At 41.8% G+C, this 23,084-nt stretch overlaps 1 protein-coding gene across 1 annotated transcript; it reads left to right on the top strand.

Annotated features, from left to right (window-relative positions):
* Nucleotides 1-21,857: 21,857 nt before the first annotated feature.
* On the top strand, nucleotides 21,858-22,412 carry LOC109205382. Its single transcript, XM_019368094.1, has one exon. The coding sequence runs from the start codon at nucleotides 21,858-21,860 to the stop codon at nucleotides 22,410-22,412; it is 555 nt and encodes a 184-aa protein (XP_019223639.1).
* Nucleotides 22,413-23,084: the final 672 nt, after the last annotated feature.

Raw genomic sequence — 23,084 nt, 5'->3', positions numbered from 1 at the left:
ACCACCATGTTAGCGTTAGGGCATTTATCATATGATAATATCACGTTACGTGCAATGCACCTAGCAATTAGCGGTTCTAAAATGGCTTTGAGGGTCACATGGTCATATGGCATCATCATAATTTTCTCATTTCAATCCTTCCTGCTCTTTCTTTTCTAGCACCCCTTATCATTTTCTTCCCACTTTTTTTTCACTCTTTTCTTTGCTTTTCTCTTAATTTTAAAAATAATTCGATCGAACCCGATATAGGTTGCCTACGTATCATGTCCCTCATGAATCAGACCAAGCGTAGTTCTAGAGAAGTGATGGAAAATACAATAAAAAACTTTTTTTGGATTTTTCATTTAAGAATTTTTGGTTTACAAAATGGGAAATACAAGAATGGAAGACTAACAGACTCAACTACACTACGACAGACTCTGACACTACCTTTAGTACTACTAGATAAGGCTAGAAAACAAGAGATGACATAAACAGACCCAAAACATGTGAATAATAACAAAAATCCTCCTCAATCAACTCCTGGATGTGATGCCCCCGGCTGGGATGGTCCTAGGCTGTCAGTCATGCTCAAACTCTGTAACATGCCTCGTAAAGAAATACCGATGCTGGGAATAAAGACCCTGGAGTGTGCCCCCGCATCCTGAAGGCCGACCCTAAACAAACACTGGCTATGTTGCTCCACATTTGCTGCCAATCCCGCTAACTGGGAATTTATCAACTCAAGCTTACCCCAAGCATCCTGATTTGAAGCATCCTCAAAGTCATTTGTCTGATCTGCCCGACCCCTAAACTGTGCTGGCAATGGGGTGCTGACCCCTGGTGTGATAGACTGCAACCAGATCAAGTACTCCTTAGTACACTCAGGCCTACCAACGTCCTCTACTAATGTATTTTTCTTCATCCTCTTTACATTGTTCCAGTATTGCATGTACTTGATTTCGTCGGCCGCCTTTCTGCTAAAATTCATGATATGCCTCCGAAGATTTAGAGTTGGCGGCTCCTCTTGTCTCCTTCCCAACTGTCACATTATCCTAACGGGAGTGTACGACCTGACACACTTAAGTCCTATCAGCATTAGGAAAGGTTGCATGCGGCATCCAACCAAGATCTCATCTAAAGGTAGCCAAAGGTAAGCCCACAAAACATTCCCATTTGTCCTCAAACCAAGGAACTCAATCCAAGCTATGAAGCCTACTGGGTATGTAAACTTAGGAAATTTCATCCTACGCTCGATGCATACCACCCGATCCCTCAAGGCACAATCGATGGGACAAAGTAAGGAAGCGGTGTGTAAATGCTCCATCATCCAGAATTGTAGCAAAAGGTTACTTCCCTCAAAATACCTGACACCTCTTCTAACCTCACTTAGGGCTCGATACAACTCTACTAAGATCATCAGCACAACTGTAACGGTTTTGCGTTGCTTCTCATGAAATAGTGTCATTACCACTGATTGTAGACGGGCGCTAATGTGCCTCTCGTCTAAAGGAAACACCAATAATCCCAACAAAGCAAGGTTGAAATCTTCGAGGTGGTGTCTTTTCCACTTTGCCTTGGTTGTGCAAAACTCGTCCCAAAAGACGTCAAAACTATCCTGTGGTCCAAATCTAGGAAACAAATAATCCAAGGATGTTCAGGACTGCTCGAGGCATCTTAAATGCTTGTTGCCTTTCAGGCCCAGGTCACTGAGGAATCTTGTCCAAGAGTGGTCTCGGGAAAGTATCACGTCCTTGCCTATATAGCTTAAACGAGTAAGACCATCCATTTCTGCCAAGGTAGGAGTCATCTCACATTCTCCAAATTTGAAAACCAATTTTGCGGATCCCAATAGGTCAACATCGCCTCCACTAAGTCTGGGCGAGGGGTGATATCAAGAAGGGAAGTGAGGGTGCCTAGTTTCTCCATTAATTCATGCTGCTCTAACAATGAAAATATTTTCCACCACTTTATCAACTTCCTAGGAATTTTTACCACCATCAGCACCTAAGATCGAATTAGCGGGTCCATACCTGCATGAAGAGAACATGGTTAGTGACTCGGGATACTACGTGACACCACAACACTTCCTAGTGGACAGATGTAAGACACGATTGGGCTATTTTTTATAAAATGGTCTAAGTGGCTTAAGGTGGCTATTAGTGCAACCTTGACAAAGTTGACCCCTAATGCATGAAAAATACCCCATTTAAAGCTTACACGACTTCAAACTCCCAACAATCATGGCCTTAAAAAAATTACTTTGCGGAAATGACCAATTTCGCAAAAACGGTTGATATGGCTAAGTGTGGCTAGACATGCAAATTCAACAGGAATGGACCTTAAAATGAGAGGACACCTTGTTGTGGACTTAGGGCTGTAAGACATGGGATAACAAATTACTTTGAGAAAATGGATCCTATTTTGCAAAAACATCCAACGTGGCCAAATGTGGCTAAACATGCAAGATTTAGCTACAACCCCGGAAGCCAAGAATCTAAGAATCACTAGGAAGGTCGGACCCTATGTGGGCTGCCTACGTATCCCGTCCCGAAAAACTAGAATCAGGTATGCGTAGTTCGGGAAGATTGGACATGGGAGAAAGCTTTTTCTAAAAAAATGCAACTAATTTGGAAAAACTATATTTTTTATCTTTTTGAAAAATGATAAAAAAAAAAAGTAAAATCTTTTGGATTATTTTTTCGAAAAATGGTAGGGAAAGTGCAAGATCTTCTTGAATTTTTTCATTTTTCCATTTTTTTATCTTTTCTTGAAAATATTGTGAAAGAAAATATAACTAGGCCCTACTTGCTTCATCTTTATACTTCACCCTCTTTTCTTTCTCATGTACCCTCAACTATCATTGGTCTGCCAAATGATCCTTTTACCCTTAACGAATGAAACAGGTAGCACATAGGGATGATCAAATGTCTTTTTGGACCACGGGCCCATTTTGACATAATTTGGATAGGCCTCCTACAACGGGACACGGTGCCTGTGACCGATCCTTTCTAGGTTTAAATAACATGATGCAAATAAGAATGACCTAAAGGCTGACCTAAGTTTGGGGTTCACTAACAAGGCAATTCGAGGGAGCGTATGGTCGATGGTGGCTGCTCAAGCTTTCCATCCACTCCATACGTCCTACGGCCCCCCTCCTAAAATAAGGGTGACTCAACAAAGAGTTCGTGTATGCGACGCGTACTCCGAAACTTGTTACAGAAAGAATTGACCGGGTAATGCATATGATGATAGTTATAAAGCAGTAAACACATAAGGAAAAGCGATAAACAAATAATCAAAAAAACAGGAAATAAAGAAAACAAACTAAATAAACAAAACAAACACCTCAATCGAATATCCTAAAATCCAACAAGATCAAGTATCAGCTCGAACCTGCAACTCCCCAGCAGAGTCGGCAGAGCTGTCACACCCTTTTTTCACTTCACTAAACCCTCTTAAAATATATAAATAGATTTTGAAGCTCAAAAGGGTTTTCAAACTTGAAAGTCATAAAAATTTGTGTTCAAAAGTATTTTTTCAGAGTCGCCACCTGACATTGGCTTCGGTGTGTTAGGCCACCATTTTTAGAAATGATTTTTTCCTTTTAAAACACTTTGGACTCAAAAACTAAGTCAGCACCAGAGATTCGGGTAAGGGGGTTCATTTGACTCGGGGAGAGGTGTTAGGCACTCCCCAAGTCCCGTGGAAGTCACGGCGTACTCGATCTAGTTGGCTTTTAGAATATTCAAATTGAGGTAAAAATAAACACAGAAAAGAAAAATAAACACACAAGAGGCTCGAGGCCGCCCCCACCTAATAAAAGAAAAATGAGATAAAAACAAAAATACTACGAGTTCTACTATCGACCTCCAAATACAAGTGCTTCGGGCATACCCCGGAATAAAACACATACAAATCCTTCGGGACATCCCCCGAATAATAATGAACTAAAAGGGGACGACCTCTAGCCTCGAAAAAGAAAAAACAAATAAATAAACGACCTAATACTTGCTTACCCCGGTGGTCGGCCTAAACATGTTCCTAGCGATTAAGTAAGAAGAGTAAAAATAAAAATAAACTAAAGTAAATGAAATATTTTCATGCTCATTCTCCTTTTAACTTTTAATTTTCATGTATTTAGACCGAGCCCAATCCTAAAGTATGTAATTTAATTAAATACTAGTGGGCTCGATCTTTTCCCAATTCCCCACGGCTCAATATCATTTAAAAAGTATAGATCAGCCAAAGGAGATAAGCATCCAGAATACATAAACTAGTGTAAGAATACAAATAATAGTTGAAAGAAATATATGGTGGATCCAAAGTGATAAGAGCCTTTTAAATTCTATTTTAGCCCATCCCTGTATCTTGTCCCTTGACTTTTAAGAAATCGCATAACACCGAGCTGACCTTAGTCACTCAAAATCAACACACCAGCAGGCACACTAATATGAACTGAAAATTTTCAACCTACACTACACGTCTGAGCACATTCACATAACAATCACCACACTCCAGCATATTAAACATAGTGAAATAACATCACGGGTATTTGGACAAAAGCAATCTGGATTTTAAGTGAAAGCACATCAACTAAGACACAACCAGAAACTTGCAAAAATCACAATAGCCATTCTTAGAAGGTGACCTGCCAACTTCCTATGAACGATTTAGTCTTATAGCTCAAGCGGGAATCGATTCAAGCTTAACGATTAGGAAAATAGAACCAAACAAGCATTTATTTTAGGTGCAGGGGCATAAATAGTATAGACACTTTGGCTGTTGGAAACAAAGTTAGCTCAACTACCAATACAAACTGACAGTTATGTTTAACCAACCAATCATCAAGCTAGAGAAAGAATTCAGCCATATGTCGAGTTGATAGTTAGTCATTTTATCAACTAATACACTGGAACTTCTGATAATCTGAGATGTTATCCATTTAAGACTTTTGACTATGTTATATCCAATTTCAATCATGGTAAAGGATAGAGTAAGACATAGAGATACTATCACCACAGCATGGACACTAACTTAGCATTCCAGAGACATCGAGTTCAAAACAACGTGGCTAATCAACAATTCATGTGGCCAACAGAAGAAGGAAGCCAAAAAAAACAGCAGTCTGTGCTTACACATAGCTACATGAGATTTACTCAGATCTCCCAGTCAAACGAGATGGAACATGTTTCTACAGGAAAACAAACATGTTACAATACCATCTTAGACTAGATTTCTCACATAAATGCGAAACTAAGAAAGGAGATGCTACTTCATTCGGTCATAACTAAGCAAGGAAACTAAGCACACTTTAAGCACAATGATGATAACAGAGCACCCCATTACAGCTCAAAAAGAGCAAATGTAATTCAACTATTCTTCTAGCTAAAACTTGAAGTTCGAATTGATATTGATCAATTACCCCCAGGCTCTTATCGGATTGAGATCACACCAAAGAAAATAAAACTAAGGGAAGAGGAAATGAACCTGAAATGAACTTTCGATTAGTAACACTTCAACGGCTACAATGATTCACAGAGAACGAATTCGAACAAAAGGTTGCCACAGGAACCACGAACTAGCAGCAAGAATCGAGCAACGCCGGGAAATCGAACCCACCTCGAACAACCTCTCAAATCAATCGAACTCCATATTTGAAACAAGAATCCGAAATTAAAATGAAGAAACAGAGATCCACTTCTTTGATTTTTCTATTTTTGGGAACCAAAAGAACACTAAAAGAGAACTCTAATTTTTCGAATGAATTGAAATAAGAAGAATAACTGAAAATCCAAAAACTCTAGCTCTTTCTCCCAAAGTTTCTCCGATTTTTCTGTCCAAAGAACCCTAGTTTTTCCTCTCTGAAATTTTCTCCAGAACCAAACCCCTAATTTTTCTCTTCCTTAGAACCCCAATATATATGCTAACCTAGAACCTTCTATGCCTTTTTCCTCAAGAAATCCTTCGCTAAAATCCCAAAAGAGTCTGAAATTGGGAAGAATATTCCCGTTGTCAGAATTTGTTATGACACGTGGAGAGAGAGATGAGAGGAGGGGACCAACGAGGGGGGACCATGTAATGATTGGAGGAATTTTCCGACGGGTTAGGGTGGTAGGCAGTGGCGGAGAGTAGAGGAAGGGGGGCGCCATTTTTGGGAGATGGGTGATTAGGTTTAGGTTTTTTTTGGGTGTTATAATTAGGTTTTATATGGGGTTAAAATGAAAGGTGGGCTGTTGGATTGAAGTGGAATGGAGGGCTGAGATTTAAGAAGGGATGGGGCGGGTCAGATGGCTGGGTGCGCGTCATGGGCTGCTGGGTTGGTGAGAAGTGTAAAGAGGTGTGGGTCTTGTGGGCTGCGGATTAATTGGGTCAAGGGGGAATCAAAATTGGGCCTACAAATTGGGGTTTCAACTCTTTTAAATCCATAAATAAATAAAAACTTGAACCTTTCTTTTAAAAATGATTAAAAATTAATTCTAATTAAGTAAAGTAAAATATATCATACTATGAAACTATATTTTTTATATATCATTTTTTATATAAATTATTATATTCAAAATAAAAGTTAAAATCACGGTAAGAACAAAAATATATTGCTATAAAAATATTAATAACCTAAACTAAATAGAAATAAGATAGAACATGAAACTATTTCTTCTTTTGTTTTTTTGTTGTATTTTTCGATTTTTGTACCTTAAAAATAAAATTGTAATTAATAATAAAGTGAAATCCTATAGAAATAAATTCAAATAACTATCCTAAAAATACTAGGGCTATTAAAGGTAATTCTAATGTGCGGGTCAAAAATTACATGTCTACAGGACTCTAAAAATACGTGATCTATTTTTATGCTAGTTGTTAAGCGGTTGATGCTATGTGTGAGACTTAGAAACGAAATAAGAGTTAGGAATAAGGTGATAACCAAACCTATAGGTTAACAATCTGGGCCTCGAGCTTATCGATTCGGGGGCCTCGAGGTCGATTCCGAAGCTCGTCTAGGAGCTATCGAAGGTAGTTGAAAAGCGAATAACAGTTATAATAAAATCAACAAAGGATCTTTATGGCCAATGATAAGCAATAAATGATGAACAATAATGAAGATAATAAATGGAAGCAACAATATCAAGAGAATGTGTTAGAGAGCAAAGTGAATGTTCTTGTATATTAGGTGTGGAGCAATAGATGCAACATAAGTTTACAAAATGACAAGAATCCCCTTTATATATGAGGGGAGTCCCAACATAGTACAAAATGCATTAATTACAAAGATATGGAGATGGGACAGCTAGATGACGCCTTGATTCGGGTTTTAGAGTAGTCCACTAGGCTTTGTCAGTCCTAGCCGTGTGCCTTGGGAACTCCCCATTTCTACCATTACCATGATCATTACTACCCTGAGTTCGAGTGTCGACGATCCTCGAGGGAGTATACTCGGTTGTGGCCTCAAGCCTTCGAGGTGATCTTTCGAAGTGCCTTAATGACGAGAAATTGGACCCTCCGATTTCATCGTATAAAGATAGTCCTCGCATTTCCTAGAACAAAGCGATAGGAAACGATTTTGAGCTTCTATTCCGACGGCATCATCGTCATGACGTCAGCCCATCAGATCATTAAATGCTATGCTTCAAAAAACTGCGCAAGGGTCGCCGTCAAACGCGACTATCGAGAAGCCCACGAACCGCTATTGGTTCGTCCCTTCCTCTACCCACAAGGCTCCTATAAATGCATCAACCGTTTGATAATTCTTACTTTCTCAACATCTTCAAATTTGCAAGGCCAGATCCACCCCCTTTCGCATCCATTCTCATTACCTTCTTAGAGAAATTTCACCACTATCACGACTAGGACCTCCAAGACGGTTCCACGGAAAGACGAGGCTGCCTCTTCATCCCGAGCATCTAAAGGGAAACCCAAAGTGATACCCACCGTGGGACAATGTACTCCCACCGAGCTTGACATGATGAAGGACTTTACAGTCGACAAACCCTCATCTGCACCGGGTCGATGCGAACACGTGTCCTGGTACATTAGTTTTGTGACCAACATAGGGAAGGTGAAGGAAGACTGCTGATGGGGGGAGGCAATAGAGGTTGAGATTCCCCGCCCTGATGAGAGTTCTAAATCCCCTCCCCCGGAGATAGATCCGGTTATTCTCGATTTCTGCGACAAATACCAAGTGACGCTTGGTCAAATCTATCCATCTTTCCGGAGGATAGTCTTAATGCTCCACCATTTCTCCGATGGGGTCTAGGGCGAGACCTTTACCCTCAACCATTTGATTAGGTTATATAGCCCTCGATTTTATCGAGGTTTGATTAGGCTTCACCACCGGTCTAAAAATCATTTTTCTCGAGCACCAACGAGGACAAGGAACGAGGGTGGATGAGTAGGTTCGTCCGAGTGAAGACCTCGGACATCATTCTGGCCAGGAGGATGCCATTCCCGGAGAAGTGGAACACACAGCATAAGTATCTTTTCCCTCAGACATGTTTTATGATTTTCTTTCCTCCCTTCCAAAAAAAATGATCTCTTTTTTGTTTCTGTAGCTACCACTTGGTATCCCAAAGCGATTTCGGATCTGCCGAGATGGATCAAGCAGTTGGATATCTCTTTCCTATATCTCGTCCGGTCTTGGCCCGACCTGGCTAAGACGCGGTGGGTGGCCAAGAATCATGGTAAAGTTCTCCTTGCCACCTATGTCATAGCCTTATATTTCTCCATGTATCCTTTGTGCTGATAAGTTATGGACACTGCGCTTGTGCAGGCATCGGCGAAGGTATGCGGATGAGACCGCCTCCTGGTGGCGAGATGGAGACTTCAAAGCCCGCTAAGGGAAAGAAAAGGAAGGGTAAGGTAGCTGCTGACCCTCATGTGGCAAAGAAACCTAAGTCACGCGGGCCTCGAGTTGCCATTAAAATCTCGGCTTCAGCTTCCGGAGCAAGCCTCAGCGCTGGGGATAAAGATGATGATTAGAGCGAGTGCCGTTTGGTACAGAGAACGAGGTCGGGCGTGGGAGACTCACAGGCGCCTCGACCGGAGGCCGCTGAATCGGGAATAGCCAATTCAGGTTGGTCCCATGCGACGAAGACCCTCGAGGAGGGTGTTAATGTGGTCCCGGATCCCGTGACTGGATATGGTGCAGTTTCTGCTAGGGATAGAGGCCGAGCTGAAACTGGCTCGGGCTATCACTCATGCTAGTACGAAGGCGAGGAGGGAAGCCTTAGAGGGGGTCAAAGCCAAAGGTGTCAATCTTTCAGCCGAGATTGAGGAGGCCCGAGAGTTGGAGAGGAAATCGGCACTCTTGGTCGCTTTAGATGAGGATCCTGGAGATGTTCAAAGGATAGTGGCAATGAAGAGTAGTCCTTGTGTCGCTTTTGCTTTTCTTTTTTCTTTCTGTGTATGTACTCCCGGGGAAACGAGTCTTGTAAAGACGCCCCTTGTAAATATATTTTTGGCAATGCGAGAGATTTTTTCTGCTCCAAGTCTTTCCATTCTTTATATCTCGTCTCTCTCGCGGAATTAGTCTTCTAGTTTTAACATTAACTCTTTGGAGCCCATACTTGGAGTGATCGGGACCCCCGAAATCGGGTCCTATCTTGAAATTAGGTCGATAACTTCTTTGGGGTCGGTGCTTGTGATAGAAAGAAACCCTCGAGGTCTCAATACCTCTCGAATTTTGCAGGCTAGGAGCATTCGTGTGATCTGATAAAGGGACCCCGGGGTGGTCCTGCCAGTACATTTCCCAAGAAAAAAGTGACGTTAACATGGCTAGAATTAATTGGCCCTCTGGGTAGGCGAGCAGTCGCCGCTTTGCCCCTATATATTCATTCGCTTGCTTCTCAAGTGGAGCGGAGTAACTATTTCTTCCATAGAACTTTGTTCTTTTTGCTAGCTCTCCCATCGTTTCAACTCAAAAATCATTGCCCAGATCTATACCCTCCTTTTCCTATTTTATCATAGCCAAGACTGCTACATCGACATCCGCCCATCAAGGAGAGGGGAGTTCTGCCTCTGCTCCGCGTCCGGTCGGTGGTACACCATCGATGCCCGGTGAGCGGGCCTCGAGGTGCTTTGTCTCGAGGAGAGACTTTACGTTGGAGATGCCTCCCAATGTTCAGGGACATCGAGAGCATGCGTCGTCTCATCAGTAGGGGAGGAACACCTCAAAATGATCAGAAAAGACTGCGGATGGGGAGAAGGAGTGGCACTGCAAGTACCTACCCCTGAGGAGAGCATCATGACCCACGTTGAGGGGTTTTTGAGCGTGTATACACATTCTTTTACGTGTTTGAGTTCTGTCGGCGATATCAGGTTACCCTGGCGCAGGCTCACCCATCCCTTTGGAAGATAGTGCAGACGATAAGGTACTTTGCAAATAAGGTCGGGCTCGAATTCACCCTCAGTCATCTTGTGAAGTTATATCGGCCGCTGCGCTATCGGGGTTTGATTACTCTACAGCGTCGATCCACCTGGTCCCCTGCCGTTAACGGTGAAGAGGACGAGGACCGAGGGTGGATAGCCGGTTCGTTCGAGCACAAACGGACGATATCATCCCTAGAGAGTTTCTGCCCTTTCCTGAGAAATGGAATTTCACTGGTAAGTGGCATACCTGTATTTTTATCACTTTGTCTGTAGCGGAGGAGGGATCCATAACGACATTTTTCTATTTTATTTTTTGAAGTGACTCCTTGGTTGCCAAACGAGGTCCCTGATTTGGCCGAATAGTCCCGTAAGCTGGCAGCTTGTTCGACCTATGATAAGCGCAGGTGGCGAGACCTGTCCAAGAGGATATGGGAGGCAAAGCATCACGGTAGGTGCTTGGTGGCTTATTTCCCCATAATGGTACTTTTATTTTCAGTGCACTAACTTAGTCGCCGCAGGTGTTGGAGATTTTTTCGAGATGAGGTCGTGCCCCCTAGGGGAGGAGGAGAGACTGTCGACCTTGGGGTCGAGGGTTGATAACAGTGGAAATAGTCTTCGATGTGTGAGGAGGCTCACGGTGAGGCGAGTCCTTCTCAAAGGTTCAAAAGAGGCGAGTCGGCTAATCTTCCGACTTTGGAGGCCTCCGTTTTCGAAAGAACATTCCCCGTTCCTGCTGAGGGTACTTCGAAGAGCGAGGAGAATGTGGTGCCTTCTTTTTTTCCTACCAAAGGCGGTTTGGGGGATACTAAGCCATCTGACGTTGGCTCGGCCTTTGGCGAGGCTCAACGGCTCGGATTTATGGTAAGCTTTGGTAGCCGGCATAGGCTTATTCTGGTTTCACACTTTTCCTTTCTTATTGAATTTTCTTTTGCAGGCTTTTGACAGGCTTAAGTCCAAGCTGCTTTGCTATGAGGCCAGGTTGCGGAAAGCTTTGGATAGGGAGAAATCCCTTAAGCTTCTTTGCGCGAGAAAGGAAAACGAGCTAGTATCCTTGCGGTGTGAGGAGGATCGAAGCCAGAATTGCGAGAGTCATCTCGAAAGACAGGTAGCATGTATTTCGTGTTGACTTATGCTCCTCCTTTCATTTTCGGAGATTAATGTTTCGATTTTTGTATTGGAGAGAAAAAAAGAGGAGGTAGAACGACTTTGGGGAGAAGTTGGCCGGGCCAAACGCGAGTTTAACATGCTGCAGGCTCAGGTAGATGCCCAAGTTGCGCCCAAGGAGAGTGCTTTGGCTAAGGCTTCTACCCTCGAGATGCAAGTCCGAACCGCTCGTGTGTATGATTCTGCACGAGCGAATATGATCACAAGGCTCGAGTCCGAGCTTTCAAAGGCGAAGGCCGAGGTGGTGAATGCCCGGGCCGAGGCTGTAATGAGCAACACTAGGGTAGACCAGAAAGTGGCGGCCTATTTGAAGAGTGTTGTCGCTGCTAGAGCTGAGCTGAGGAGAACTCCTGGTCGTGCAAGCAGTAGTAAAGAGTACGTGAAGTGCAAATCTCGAAGGGAAACTCTCAAGGAAATTCACGCCAAGGGCTTCGATCTTACGGAAGAGATCAAGCAAGCCAAGGAGAAGGAATACGATGCCAAGTTCCTTCTGTTCGATGCCGAAGATGGCGAGGATGGGGCTGTCGGGCCATATTCCCCAAGGGGGACGTTTATTTCCTTTTGTGTCTCTGTGTATAATACTTTCACAATCACTGTAAATGGAGCTTGTATTTTATCACATGTGTGTATAAGGGGGAAACCTCGTGATTTTGTATCTTCTGGGTTTCTGTTTTCCTAGATTTCAGCCAGATCAACTGGTATTTGAGTTGGTACGAATCCTTAGATTCGTGATATGGCCTTGGGGATCATTAGTCTGGCCCGTAGGCTCTTATGCACTCGGTCGATACGACCTTTTATGTGTGGCCCTAAGGCTCATTAGGCTGGCGACAATGGCTCTTACGCCTTAGGTCGAAGCGACCTTTTAGTGTAAGCTGGCGTTTGAGCTCTTACGCTTTTGCTCTTAGGCATTTTTAGTTAACTATTGTAGGTTCAGTCTCCGAGTCAGGTTTTGACTCGAGCTCATTCAACCCTCAAGTTTTTTATTTGCGCGGGCTGGCGATAATGGCTCTTACGCCTTGGGTCGACGCGACCTTTTATATGGGATGGCGACAATGGATCTTACGCGTTGGGTTGATGCAACCTTTTATAGGCTTTGGTTTTCCCTCTTTAAGGATTTTAAGAAATAATTTTTGCCTGACTCTTCGACGGTTCGATAAAAAACCTCAATTACAAGTCGTTATGTGGCGATGATCGAGCACCTCGGGAGGTTTGGCTCCGAGGCTGAGTATCTCGAAGCCTGTGATTTGGAGCTGGCATGGTCGAAGCTCTTTTTCCTATGTCGAGGGTAGCCTGTTTAACCGGTTCCTTTTGAAGTAGATTAGAAGTATTTGAAGGCCTGTGATTTTGTAGCGACGGTCGGGCGTCCCCGAGTCGCGTTAGTTTGGCTGGTACAGACTTATGACCGTAGTCATTTGTGCTTGGCCGGAGCCATTTTTAATCCCGAGTGAAGTAGTTTCGGCGTCTATATGAGGGTATGCCTTTTAGGGGTCTTACAAGTTCGATATATAGCATTAACTTTGAGATCGGGTTTTATGCCTTTAGTAAGGTCTTACAAAGTTTTCATGCCTTTGAGGTCTTACAGTTTTTAGATACTTGGTACAAGTATGGTTCCTGCCTTGCTTGAGGTCTTAGATATATTGCCACTTGGTACAAGTGTGGTTCATGCCTTGCTTGAGGTCTTACAGATGATGTTGTTGCCTTACGTAGGTCTTGCGAGACCGAGCCTGCTTGCTCGGGGTCTTATGGCTTCGGGTTTTTAATGGATGTGGTTAGTGACAGTCCCCAAGTCATCGAGGGTATCCTGGCTTGGGAGTCGATACTTGTAAACTTGGTATTGCCTTATTGAGGGCTTACGAGTTCGGAGATTCCGACCCTGAGGTCGTGCAATTTTTGAGATTTTGATGCCAGTCCCCGAGTGTTCGGGACACTTTCGGCCTTGGATATATTTCGTGATTTTCATGTTGCCTCGTTGAGGGCTTATGAGTTTGGAGTCCCGAACCGGAGGTCGTTCAGGTGTTGAATTATTGACGCCAATCCCCGAGTGCTCGGGATGTATTCGTCAGATGAGCCATTTTTGCGAAAATGCCGAGTTTTTTTTGGAGCGTGAGATGCTTTGATAAAAGATATTTTTTGATTACTTGGTATAAGTATACATGTTTTCGCCGTCGGGGGCGGTTCCTTCGACCGTTTGGCCCAATACATCATTTTCCTATTGAGACCCCATTCGACTTTTCCGAGCAGATGGCCTTCCGGGGAGGGGGGGATGCCCACCAGTATTCGAGGTTGATTGCAAAAGAAGACTTGAATACTTTTTGAGTCTTCCTTAGGTAGCATGTGGATGTTGCCTCGTTAAAAACCTTGCCAGTAAAACCCTTTTCAGGATAAAAACTCGGCCGAAGGAAAAGAGTGCAACGTATGCTTTAAAACCTTAAGGTCTTCGAGCTAGGTTAGTGTTTCGATTGCCTCAGCCGGGCGCCTGTGTAAGGGTTAGTATGAAATATAAAATGAAAAGGGAGATGGTTATACCTCAGTGGTGATGGCGCTTTTGATCCTTGGTATTCGCTCGAAGGACGCGGTATGGTCCTCTATTCGGATACAGCCGAGAGCGTGTCTCGTGGTTGCTATCTCACTGTTGGTTTATTTCTCAGTCCCTCTGCTGGTGGAGACGTTGATGTTTCGGCTATTGGCGGCTGTCTCAAAAGATCGTGCGGATGACATGTTGCGGCTCGTCCGCTTTGTTCTTTTTGGTCGTCTCTCTTTCTCGAAGCTGATTTTTAGCTCGGTCGCTGAGGAATTCCCAGAGGTGACCATTGTCGAGTAATCGGGCCACTTCCTCCCGGAGTTGCTGGCAATCTTCGGTCTTGTGCCCGTGTGTGTTGTGAAATTCGCACACTAGGTTATGGTTCCTTTGTGAAGGATCCGATTGTATAGGCCTGTGCCATCTGGCGTCTCTAATTTTGCTGATGGCGAACACGATGTCTGACACATCGACGTTGAAGTTGTATTCTGATAAGCGAGGTGCCTCAGTTGGCCCCGCGTTCCTATCGAACCCGGTTCTGTTGATGAGTCCCCGAGGATTCTGTCCTCGGTCTATCCTTCGATCATTGCAAGGTGGGTTACGCCTCGGGGCGTTCCTTCTGTCTTCAGCGTATGGCTGATCTTCTTTGTTTGGCTTTGACTCCTTCGCGAGAAGCCTGTTGGGATATACCGAGCCCAAGGGGGCTCCTAGTTGGTCGTCCTCGACCCTAATTTTTGATTGATATCGATTGTGAACGTCCGACCAGGTCTCGGTGGGGTATTAAACCAAATTCTGCTTCAGCTGCCTCAAAGCCACCGAGCTTCGTTCATTCAGACCCTGAGTGAAGGGCTGCACCGCCCAGTCGTCGGAGACTGGCGGTAGTTCCATTCGTTCTATTTGTAAGCGAGACACGAATTCTCGCAACATCTTGTTCTCTCTTTGTTTGATTTTGAAGACGTCGGATTTCCTTGTGGCCACCTTGATGGCCCCGGCATGCGCCTTTATGAAAGGATCTGCCAACATGGCAAATGAGTGTATAGAGTTTGGGGCCAGGTTATGATACCACATCATTGCCCCTTTAGAAAGTGTTTCTCCGAACTTTTTCAGCAGGACGGACTCGATCTCGTCGTCTTTCAAGTCGTTGCCCTTTACTGCACAGGTGTAAACGGTAACATGCTCATTAGGGTCCGAGGTACCATTATATTTCGGAAGGTCTGGCATTCTGAACATCTTTGGAATGGATTTCGGGGCCGCTTCTTGTGGGAACGACTTTTGTACGAACTTCTTTGAGTCTGTACCTTTCAAGATCAGGGGCGCTCCTGGAATTTGGTCGACCTTGGAGTTGTAAGTCTCGACCTTCTTATCATTGGCTTCTATCATTTTCTCGCCCGATTCGATCCTTTTAGTGAGGTCCACAAGCATCTTTACGATGACGGGATCAGCCATCGACCCATTATTGCTCGATCTCTCTGGTACCTGTTCGGCTGGGAGAGCTGTCCCCGGTGCTACTCTACTAGGAGTTTTCTTGTGACTTTGCAGCTGAGTAATAGCCAGTTGTTGTGCCTGCAACATTTCAAAAATAACATGAAGGCTAACCTCTCGTTCTTCCCTGGTTGGGTTTTCTGAGCTTCTTGTTGATCCCCTTGGCGCACACTCATGTTGGTATGTGAGCTTATATCGACTTGTTGGGCGTCGCGTGAAACTGCGTTCGCTGGAATTGGTCCTGGTGCGTTCTCAAGGTTTTGTGGTGGCACTCCGACACTTGGAGCAGCCACACTGTTCTCTCCGTGGTTCTCAAGATTGTCGTTTTCACCTCTATTTACTGAGCTAGGCATTTCAACCTGAAATTGAAGATCTTGGACAAGAAAAAGGGTGAAAGATAACTTGCATTGTGTAATGAAACCAGCAAGAAAATAATCATTATTATTTTTAGCCCCACGGTGGGCGCCAAACTGTTTACCGTGAAAATGGTAATAACAATTAAATTTGATTATGGGACTCTAAAAATACGTGATCTATTTTTATGCTAGTTGTTAAGCGGTTGATGTTGTGTGTGAGACTTAGAAACGAAATAAGAGTTAGGAATAAGGTGATAACCAAACCTATAGGTTAACAATCTGGGCCTCGAGCTTATCGATTCGGGGGCCTCGAGGTCGATTCCGAAGCTCGTCTAGGAGCTATCGAAGGTAGTTGAAAAGCGAATAACAGTTATAATAAAATCAACAAAGGCTCTTTATGGCCAATGATAAGCAATAAATGATGAACAATAATGAAGATAATAAATGGAAGCAACAATATCAAGAGAATGTGTTAGAGAGCAAAGAGAATGTTCTTGTATATTTCGTGTGGAGCAATAGATGCAACATAAGTTTATAAAATGACAAGAATCCCCTTTATATATGAGGGGAGTCCCAACATAGTACAAAATGCATTAATTACAAAGATATGGAGATGGGACAACTAGATGACGCCCTGATTCGAGTTTTAAAGTAGTCCACTAGGCTCTATCAGTCCTAGCCGTGTGCCTTGGGAACTCCCCATTTCTACCATTACCGTGATCATTACTGCCCCGAGGTCGAGTGTCGACGACCCTCGAGGGAGGATACTCGGCCGTGGCCTCGAGCCTTCGAGGTGATCTTTCGAAGTGCCTTAATGACGAAAAATTGGACCCTCCGATTTCACCGTATACAGTTTTACAACTACTTTTTGTGTCATTTGTATACATACTAAACTTAAGTGAAATAAAGGAGTATAAAGCTAGTCCTCCCCAAGTAATCGGCCAAGATAATTTTAACTCAACGTATAACAACGACCGAAAGGGGCATCATAATTGGCGCAAGAGCTTTTAATGTTTCGTATAACTTTTAATATTCAACAAAAGTCAGAACTAGTAACATAAAAAGTTATTCGTACAATGAATGTCACATTCTTCATTAATCGCGTAATCACATAGTTTATATACTATATACCAACAAATTTTATTCAACTAAGATGTTGCTTCCTTGGTATATATTGTTCACTACCGACTAGCATTCCCAAATATGTTCTGAGACGATAGAAGAAGCGAGGCTTCAATTTATATGATAAAGTTATACGAGGCAGTTACATTTTTATCTTTTGGCGCATGTTAACCTAACGTGCGCATCCATGGGAAAGAGATCAGCTCGGCACCCCTCTCAGAAGGCATTAGTGGCTCAGGAATCAGCTGCAATTCGTATAGCGCAACAGAAGCAGACGGTAAATCAATAGAAATCGGAAGGAATTAATCGAATTGTGGAGGAAGTTGCCCCGAGTGAAATTGATAAAATAGTATATGAAGAAATTTTTGAAGAACTGGTTTCACAACCACAGCAGGAGGGTGATGAGGTGATTGAGGTGATGATAAGTAAGAGTAGAATGTCATGGGCTGACGAAGTTGAAGCAGCAGACGAACTGACAAAAAAGGCTTCAATCTGGGAGAATTTTGACATTACAAAAATCACGAATGCTGTCTTTAAACTGGAATTTGTGTCTCCTGCGATGCATGGTAACTCACCTGTTTGTGAAATTGACATTGAGGATATTAGCTCAGAAATATCTTACCGGAAGAATGTTGTAGTTTGCTACGTACTAAGGGCTCACCCACCATTTATGGTTTTGAATGGTTATATATACAGAGAGTATGGGGCGGACATGATATAAACAAAGTATCAATGCTTAAAAATGGTATAGTATTGGAACGATTTGACACTAAAATGAGAAAGAATGGTGCAATACAAGGTGGAATATACCATTTCGATAACAAGCCAGTCATAGTTAAGACTTGGAGTCCGAAAATGGAATTCACAAGGGAGGAGCTTTATACTGTACCCGTATGGGTGAAACTGCCCGATTTGGATTTCAAGTACTGGAGTCCAAAGGGGCTTAATAAGATAGGGAGCCTAATTGGTAAACAACTAATGGTGGATCATAATACTGAGAAAAAAGTTGGATTGAATTTCGCTCGATTACTTGTTGAAGTGGATATGGATACAAAGCTACCAAAGTGTTCTTTAGAAATTAAAAGGGATAGTTAATCGAGCAGAAGATCCAATATGATTGGAAACAGTACTATGTAAATTTTGCCAAAAGTATAGCACTCAGAAAAAGTATGCAGGAAAAAGAAAGAGCCACAACCACATACTCAGCAGAGGCCCCAGTCACTAGAAGTTAGGGAGGTTCAGGTGGAGGGACAAAAGAATGACAAAGAGGTGAAGGAGGGGTAAGTGAATGTTGAAACTCTAAGAAGACCCCAGCCTCAACAAAAGAAGGGAAAATAAAGAAGGATGGGTTACCCCTGTTAATACTAGTAAACAGATCACAAACAAGAAGCAAGCAGGCATTATACAGGAGAATTCCTTTCAGGTTCTGGATAGAACAAGGACAAAGCAACACAAGTAAATGCGGTCTAATTAGAAATGAGGGAGGACAATTTAAACCTCTCTCTAGGGATGGATAGTATTTTGTGTTGGAATGTTAGGGGCTTGAATGCCCTTAACAAACAAAAGGAGGTCAAAGTACTATGTAATAGAGAAAATGTGGGGCTAGTAGGACTATTGGAAACAAAAATTAAGATGAACAATATGGATAAGGTGGATAATAGTATGTTGGAGGGTGGCAATTCATTACAAATATGGATTTTCACTATAATGGTAGAGTATGGTTAACGTGAAGGCATGATTACTTCCATGTTACTCAAATTAGTGGGACAGCACAGGCTGTAACACTCCTCAAATTTATAAAAGTTTCGAGACAAGCTAACTATAGAACTAAATTATTACTATTTTTATTATTTTTATCTTGCCTATATATATATATATATATATATATATATATATATATATATATATATATATATATAAAATTGGATATACAATTAGGAAAATATTAATAGTTTTAATATTGTTAATTATTAAAAGTGGATATCATTAGTTATTAGTTAAGTCAAAACAAAACAAAAAGGGGAAAACAATAAAAGTAAAATAATAAATAAAAAGGAGGGGGGGAGGGGCATGCGTATTTCTTTTTAAAACGTCAAAAGGCTTGAAAGCCTTAATCAAACCCAACTAAGAAAGAGGCCTGAAGGCAAGCCTTAACAAAACAGAAGGTTTAAAACTTTTGTTCGTGAGACTCACGTATCGATAAGAAACAGAGGCACCAAGGTTTCTCACACATGCAACGAAAATTCTAGGGTTCTTTACAAATCATCAATTCTTGAACTCAGGTATATAAAATTTCTATTGTCAATTACGTACCCTATAGTAGTAATAGGTAAGAATTAAATAGTTAATTCCCTTCTTCCTCAATATCAACAATAAATTTCATATTTAGGTGTAGTACTTTAAAAATTGATTAAAATGTACTGGTTGTTGTAGAATCGATTGTTTGACTGGTGTCAATTGGACTGGGGCCTACGTATTGGTTCGAGAAGTTTTGAGGTGAGTTGATATAACCCTTTACTAAAGTGGTTTAACTCACAAAAGCACGCATACAAGGTGTTTGATGAATTGCTTAAAAGAGTTTATATTTATTTAATTAGAGCGAGTGAGTACCCATTAACTTAGAATTGTTCTAGCAAAAGTTTAGATGATCTATTATGATAGATGTGCTTAAATTTTCAGATTTTTGTGTTAATTTTATATGCTATTTTCATGTTGAAAATTTATGAAGAAGAAAGAATCTTTAGGAATATTTTTACATGTTTATTTCATTCTTATGCCATGCTTTACATTTAAGGATACCAATATAAGCATGTACATGATGTTCTATAAAGAAAAGATTTAGACTTGAAAAGTCACAAGAAGAAGTTTTAGAAAGAAGAGATTTTTGGGAGTATCCTTTATTCTTAGAAGGGGTCATCGTCCAGGCCGAGGGTCCAAACCAAGACGTTGACTTCCTGAAACTACTTGTGCCAAGTAGGGAGCACATGAGCCGAGGGTCTCGTTGCTGAGAATTTACTTAGCCATGCTAAGGTATGACACATGAGCGCTGAGAACCATGAAGCGAGTGGCACCTCGTGGATTGGGCCTATTCGATCAGGTTGGGATCGAACCCGTGCCGATCACACGGGGACTGAGACAGAATTAAGTCAGGATAGTTAGAACTCCCAAAGTATAAAGTGAAGTATTTTTTTTATAAGAAAGAAAAAGAAAAGAATTTCTTTTAGAATATTCATAAACTGCTAGTATGCAATTATTTTAGAATTATTCTTATAAGCTTTATGTTTTACATGCATTTAGAACCTTTGCTCGTAATGTATATGTTTGTAAAGTTTCGGCCCCTGTTGTTCAGACTCACTGAGTACAAGGATGGTACTGACGTTCTCTTTTGGGAACCTACGTTGGTCTGCGGTACAACGTAGGAACCGATTTTGCAGGCGAGCAGGCTACGGGTTAGGACTTCCTTCTCTTTCAGTGCTATTGGTGAGCTCCGCTTTTGTTCGTGGAGCATCCCTTTGAGTCATCTTTATTTAGTTATTTCTTTGTTTACTTAGAGAACTGGCCAGGAAATCTCATGTCTTGAGCAGTGCGTCAGTTTATCAATAGAGGCTTCATAGACATAGTCGTTGTGTTAAGATGCAAATGTTTTTGATAATAACTTAGCAGTAATTCAGTAGTTACTACGAATAAAGTTTTGGAGTTGATTTATTTAAATATTTAAATTAATCAAAAGTATTTGGTTAGAGTATTGCCTTGTTGCATATAAAATTTGGAGTTATAATAAATTTGATAAGCAGAGATGGTTCGCTCGGTCATGTTTAGTGATCGAGTGCCGGTCCCGGCTTGTTCAGAAAATGGGTCGTGACACAGGCACTCACCTGTGAGGTATCTAATATTGCTTTACAGAAGAAACACCTTTTAACTGATGTATATGCTCATAACACTAGAGAGGAAAGGAGAGAGTTGTGGAAGTATCTGGAGAATGTAATTTCAGGGTGTAAAATCCCATGGTTGATTATGGGAGATTTTAACTCTGTCTTAAATATGGATGACAAAATAGGAGGCAATCCTGTTTGTCTAGCTGAAATTGTGGAGTCCACTCTTGTGTGGAAGCCTATGAGCTTATAGAACTTCCTCAACATGGGAGCAGATTTACTTGGAATGACAAGCAATGGGAAAACATAATTTATTCTAAAATTGACTGGGTGTTTGTGAACCAGGAATGGTTGGATCATATGTCATCCTATAGTGCTAATTTTTTAAAAGAGAGCATAAGTAATCATTGCTTGTCAAGATTGCTCTAATAAAAATACACCTATCCCCACCCCCACCCGAAAAGAAGACCTTGCAATGTATGGGCAACACATCCAAAGTTCATGGATATAGTGAAGGAAGAATGGCTAGAATCCAGTATAGGGATGCAACATGTTTCAGATAGTAAAGAAACTTAAAAGTTTAAAAAGGAAGCTTAGACAGTTGAATGGCCAACACTTCAGAAACATCATCACAGAAGCAGATGAAGACCGGGACAATCTAGCTCAAATACAAAAAGTGCTCCAAAATGATCCAACAAACATGGAGCTGCAGAAACAAGAGGGAGGAATATCAAAAGTTTAAGAAATCATCCTACTTAGTATAAATGTTTCTGCAACAAAGAAGCAAGGCAATACGGATCATTTGAGAATAATAGATGTTTTTATTCAGTGATCAAACATAAGAAACTTCTAACAAGTCATTATATAACTCGGAGATAAATATGACTTGTTACAGACTGAACAAGAAGCAATAACTGACATTCTTGTAGATTGGGGAATAAGGAAAGGCACAGAATAAAAGCCTTTAGTATTATTTTGAGGAGAGGACAAACATTAGCCATGGAGCAACAACTGGAGCTGACCCAACCTTATACAGAAAAGGATGTAAAACAAGCTATGTTCAATATAGACAGTAACAAAACCTCAGGTCCTGATGGCTATGGCAGTGGTTTCTTCAAGGCAGCATGGAGTGCAATTGGGCAGGAGGTAACTAATGCAGTGCTGCAGTTCTTTGAAAATGGAAAACTGTTACAGCAAGTTAACTCTACTATAATTTCCTTAATCCCTAAAGTATCAAATTTACAGAATGCAAGCCAGTTTAGACTTATTTCTTGTTGTAATGTCCTATATAAATACATCTCTAAGATGATATATGTGAGACTTAAAAAGGCAATCACACATGTAGTGGCAGATAACCATGCAGCCTTTGTTGAAGGCAGATCTTTAACTCATAATGTGCTAATCTGCCATGACTTGTTGAGACACTATAATAGAAAAACATCTCTTAGGTGTCTTGTGAAGATTGATTTAAGAAAAGCCTATGATATAGTGAGCTGGACTTCGTTGAAGAGGCTCTTAAAGGGCTGGGATTTCCTGGAACTTTTGTGCAGATAGTAATGACATGAATGTCTACTATCAGGTTTCCTGTCAAGGTAAATGGTGAAGGCTATGGATACTTTGAAGACCTATATCACCACTGTTGTTTATTTCAGTAATGGAGTACCTCTCAATAACCTTGAAAGCAATAAGTGAGCTCCTAAATTTCAGATTCCATCCGATGGTTTTTTGCAATGCAGATATGCAGTCTATCTCAAAGGTGATGGAAGCTTTAGACCATTTCAGTGAGGTGACAGGGCTAGTAGCAAATCTAGACAAGTCCAACATTTTCATAGCTAGAGTTGCTGCAAATTTCAAAGATAGAATACTGGAAAAGACTGGATTCTCAATAGGTGCCTTGCCTATTAGATATCTGGACTTTCTTTGTCTTCTAGAAAATGGAGCAAAGTAGAATGCTACAATTGGTAGAGAAGATTACAGGGAGGATAAACAGTGCATACTCCAGGAAACTATCATATGCTGGAAGGCTTCAGATCATTAATGTTATACTCTTTTCAATCTATAATTTTTGGTGTGCTCTATTCATCTTACCACAGAGTATATTAAGGAAGTGGATACAAAATATAAAGACTACCTATGGAGGAGCTCTAAGGACAGGAAGAAGATGGTCTTAGTAGCTTGGGACAGAGTGTGCTTACCAAAAACGTTTGGGAGACTGAACATTAGAAG

The sequence above is a fragment of the Nicotiana attenuata genome, unplaced genomic scaffold, assembly GCF_001879085.1.
Source record: "Nicotiana attenuata strain UT unplaced genomic scaffold, NIATTr2, whole genome shotgun sequence".
NCBI classification, from domain to species: Eukaryota; Viridiplantae; Streptophyta; class Magnoliopsida; order Solanales; family Solanaceae; genus Nicotiana; species Nicotiana attenuata.
This window is presented reverse-complemented; position numbering and strand designations above follow the sequence as displayed.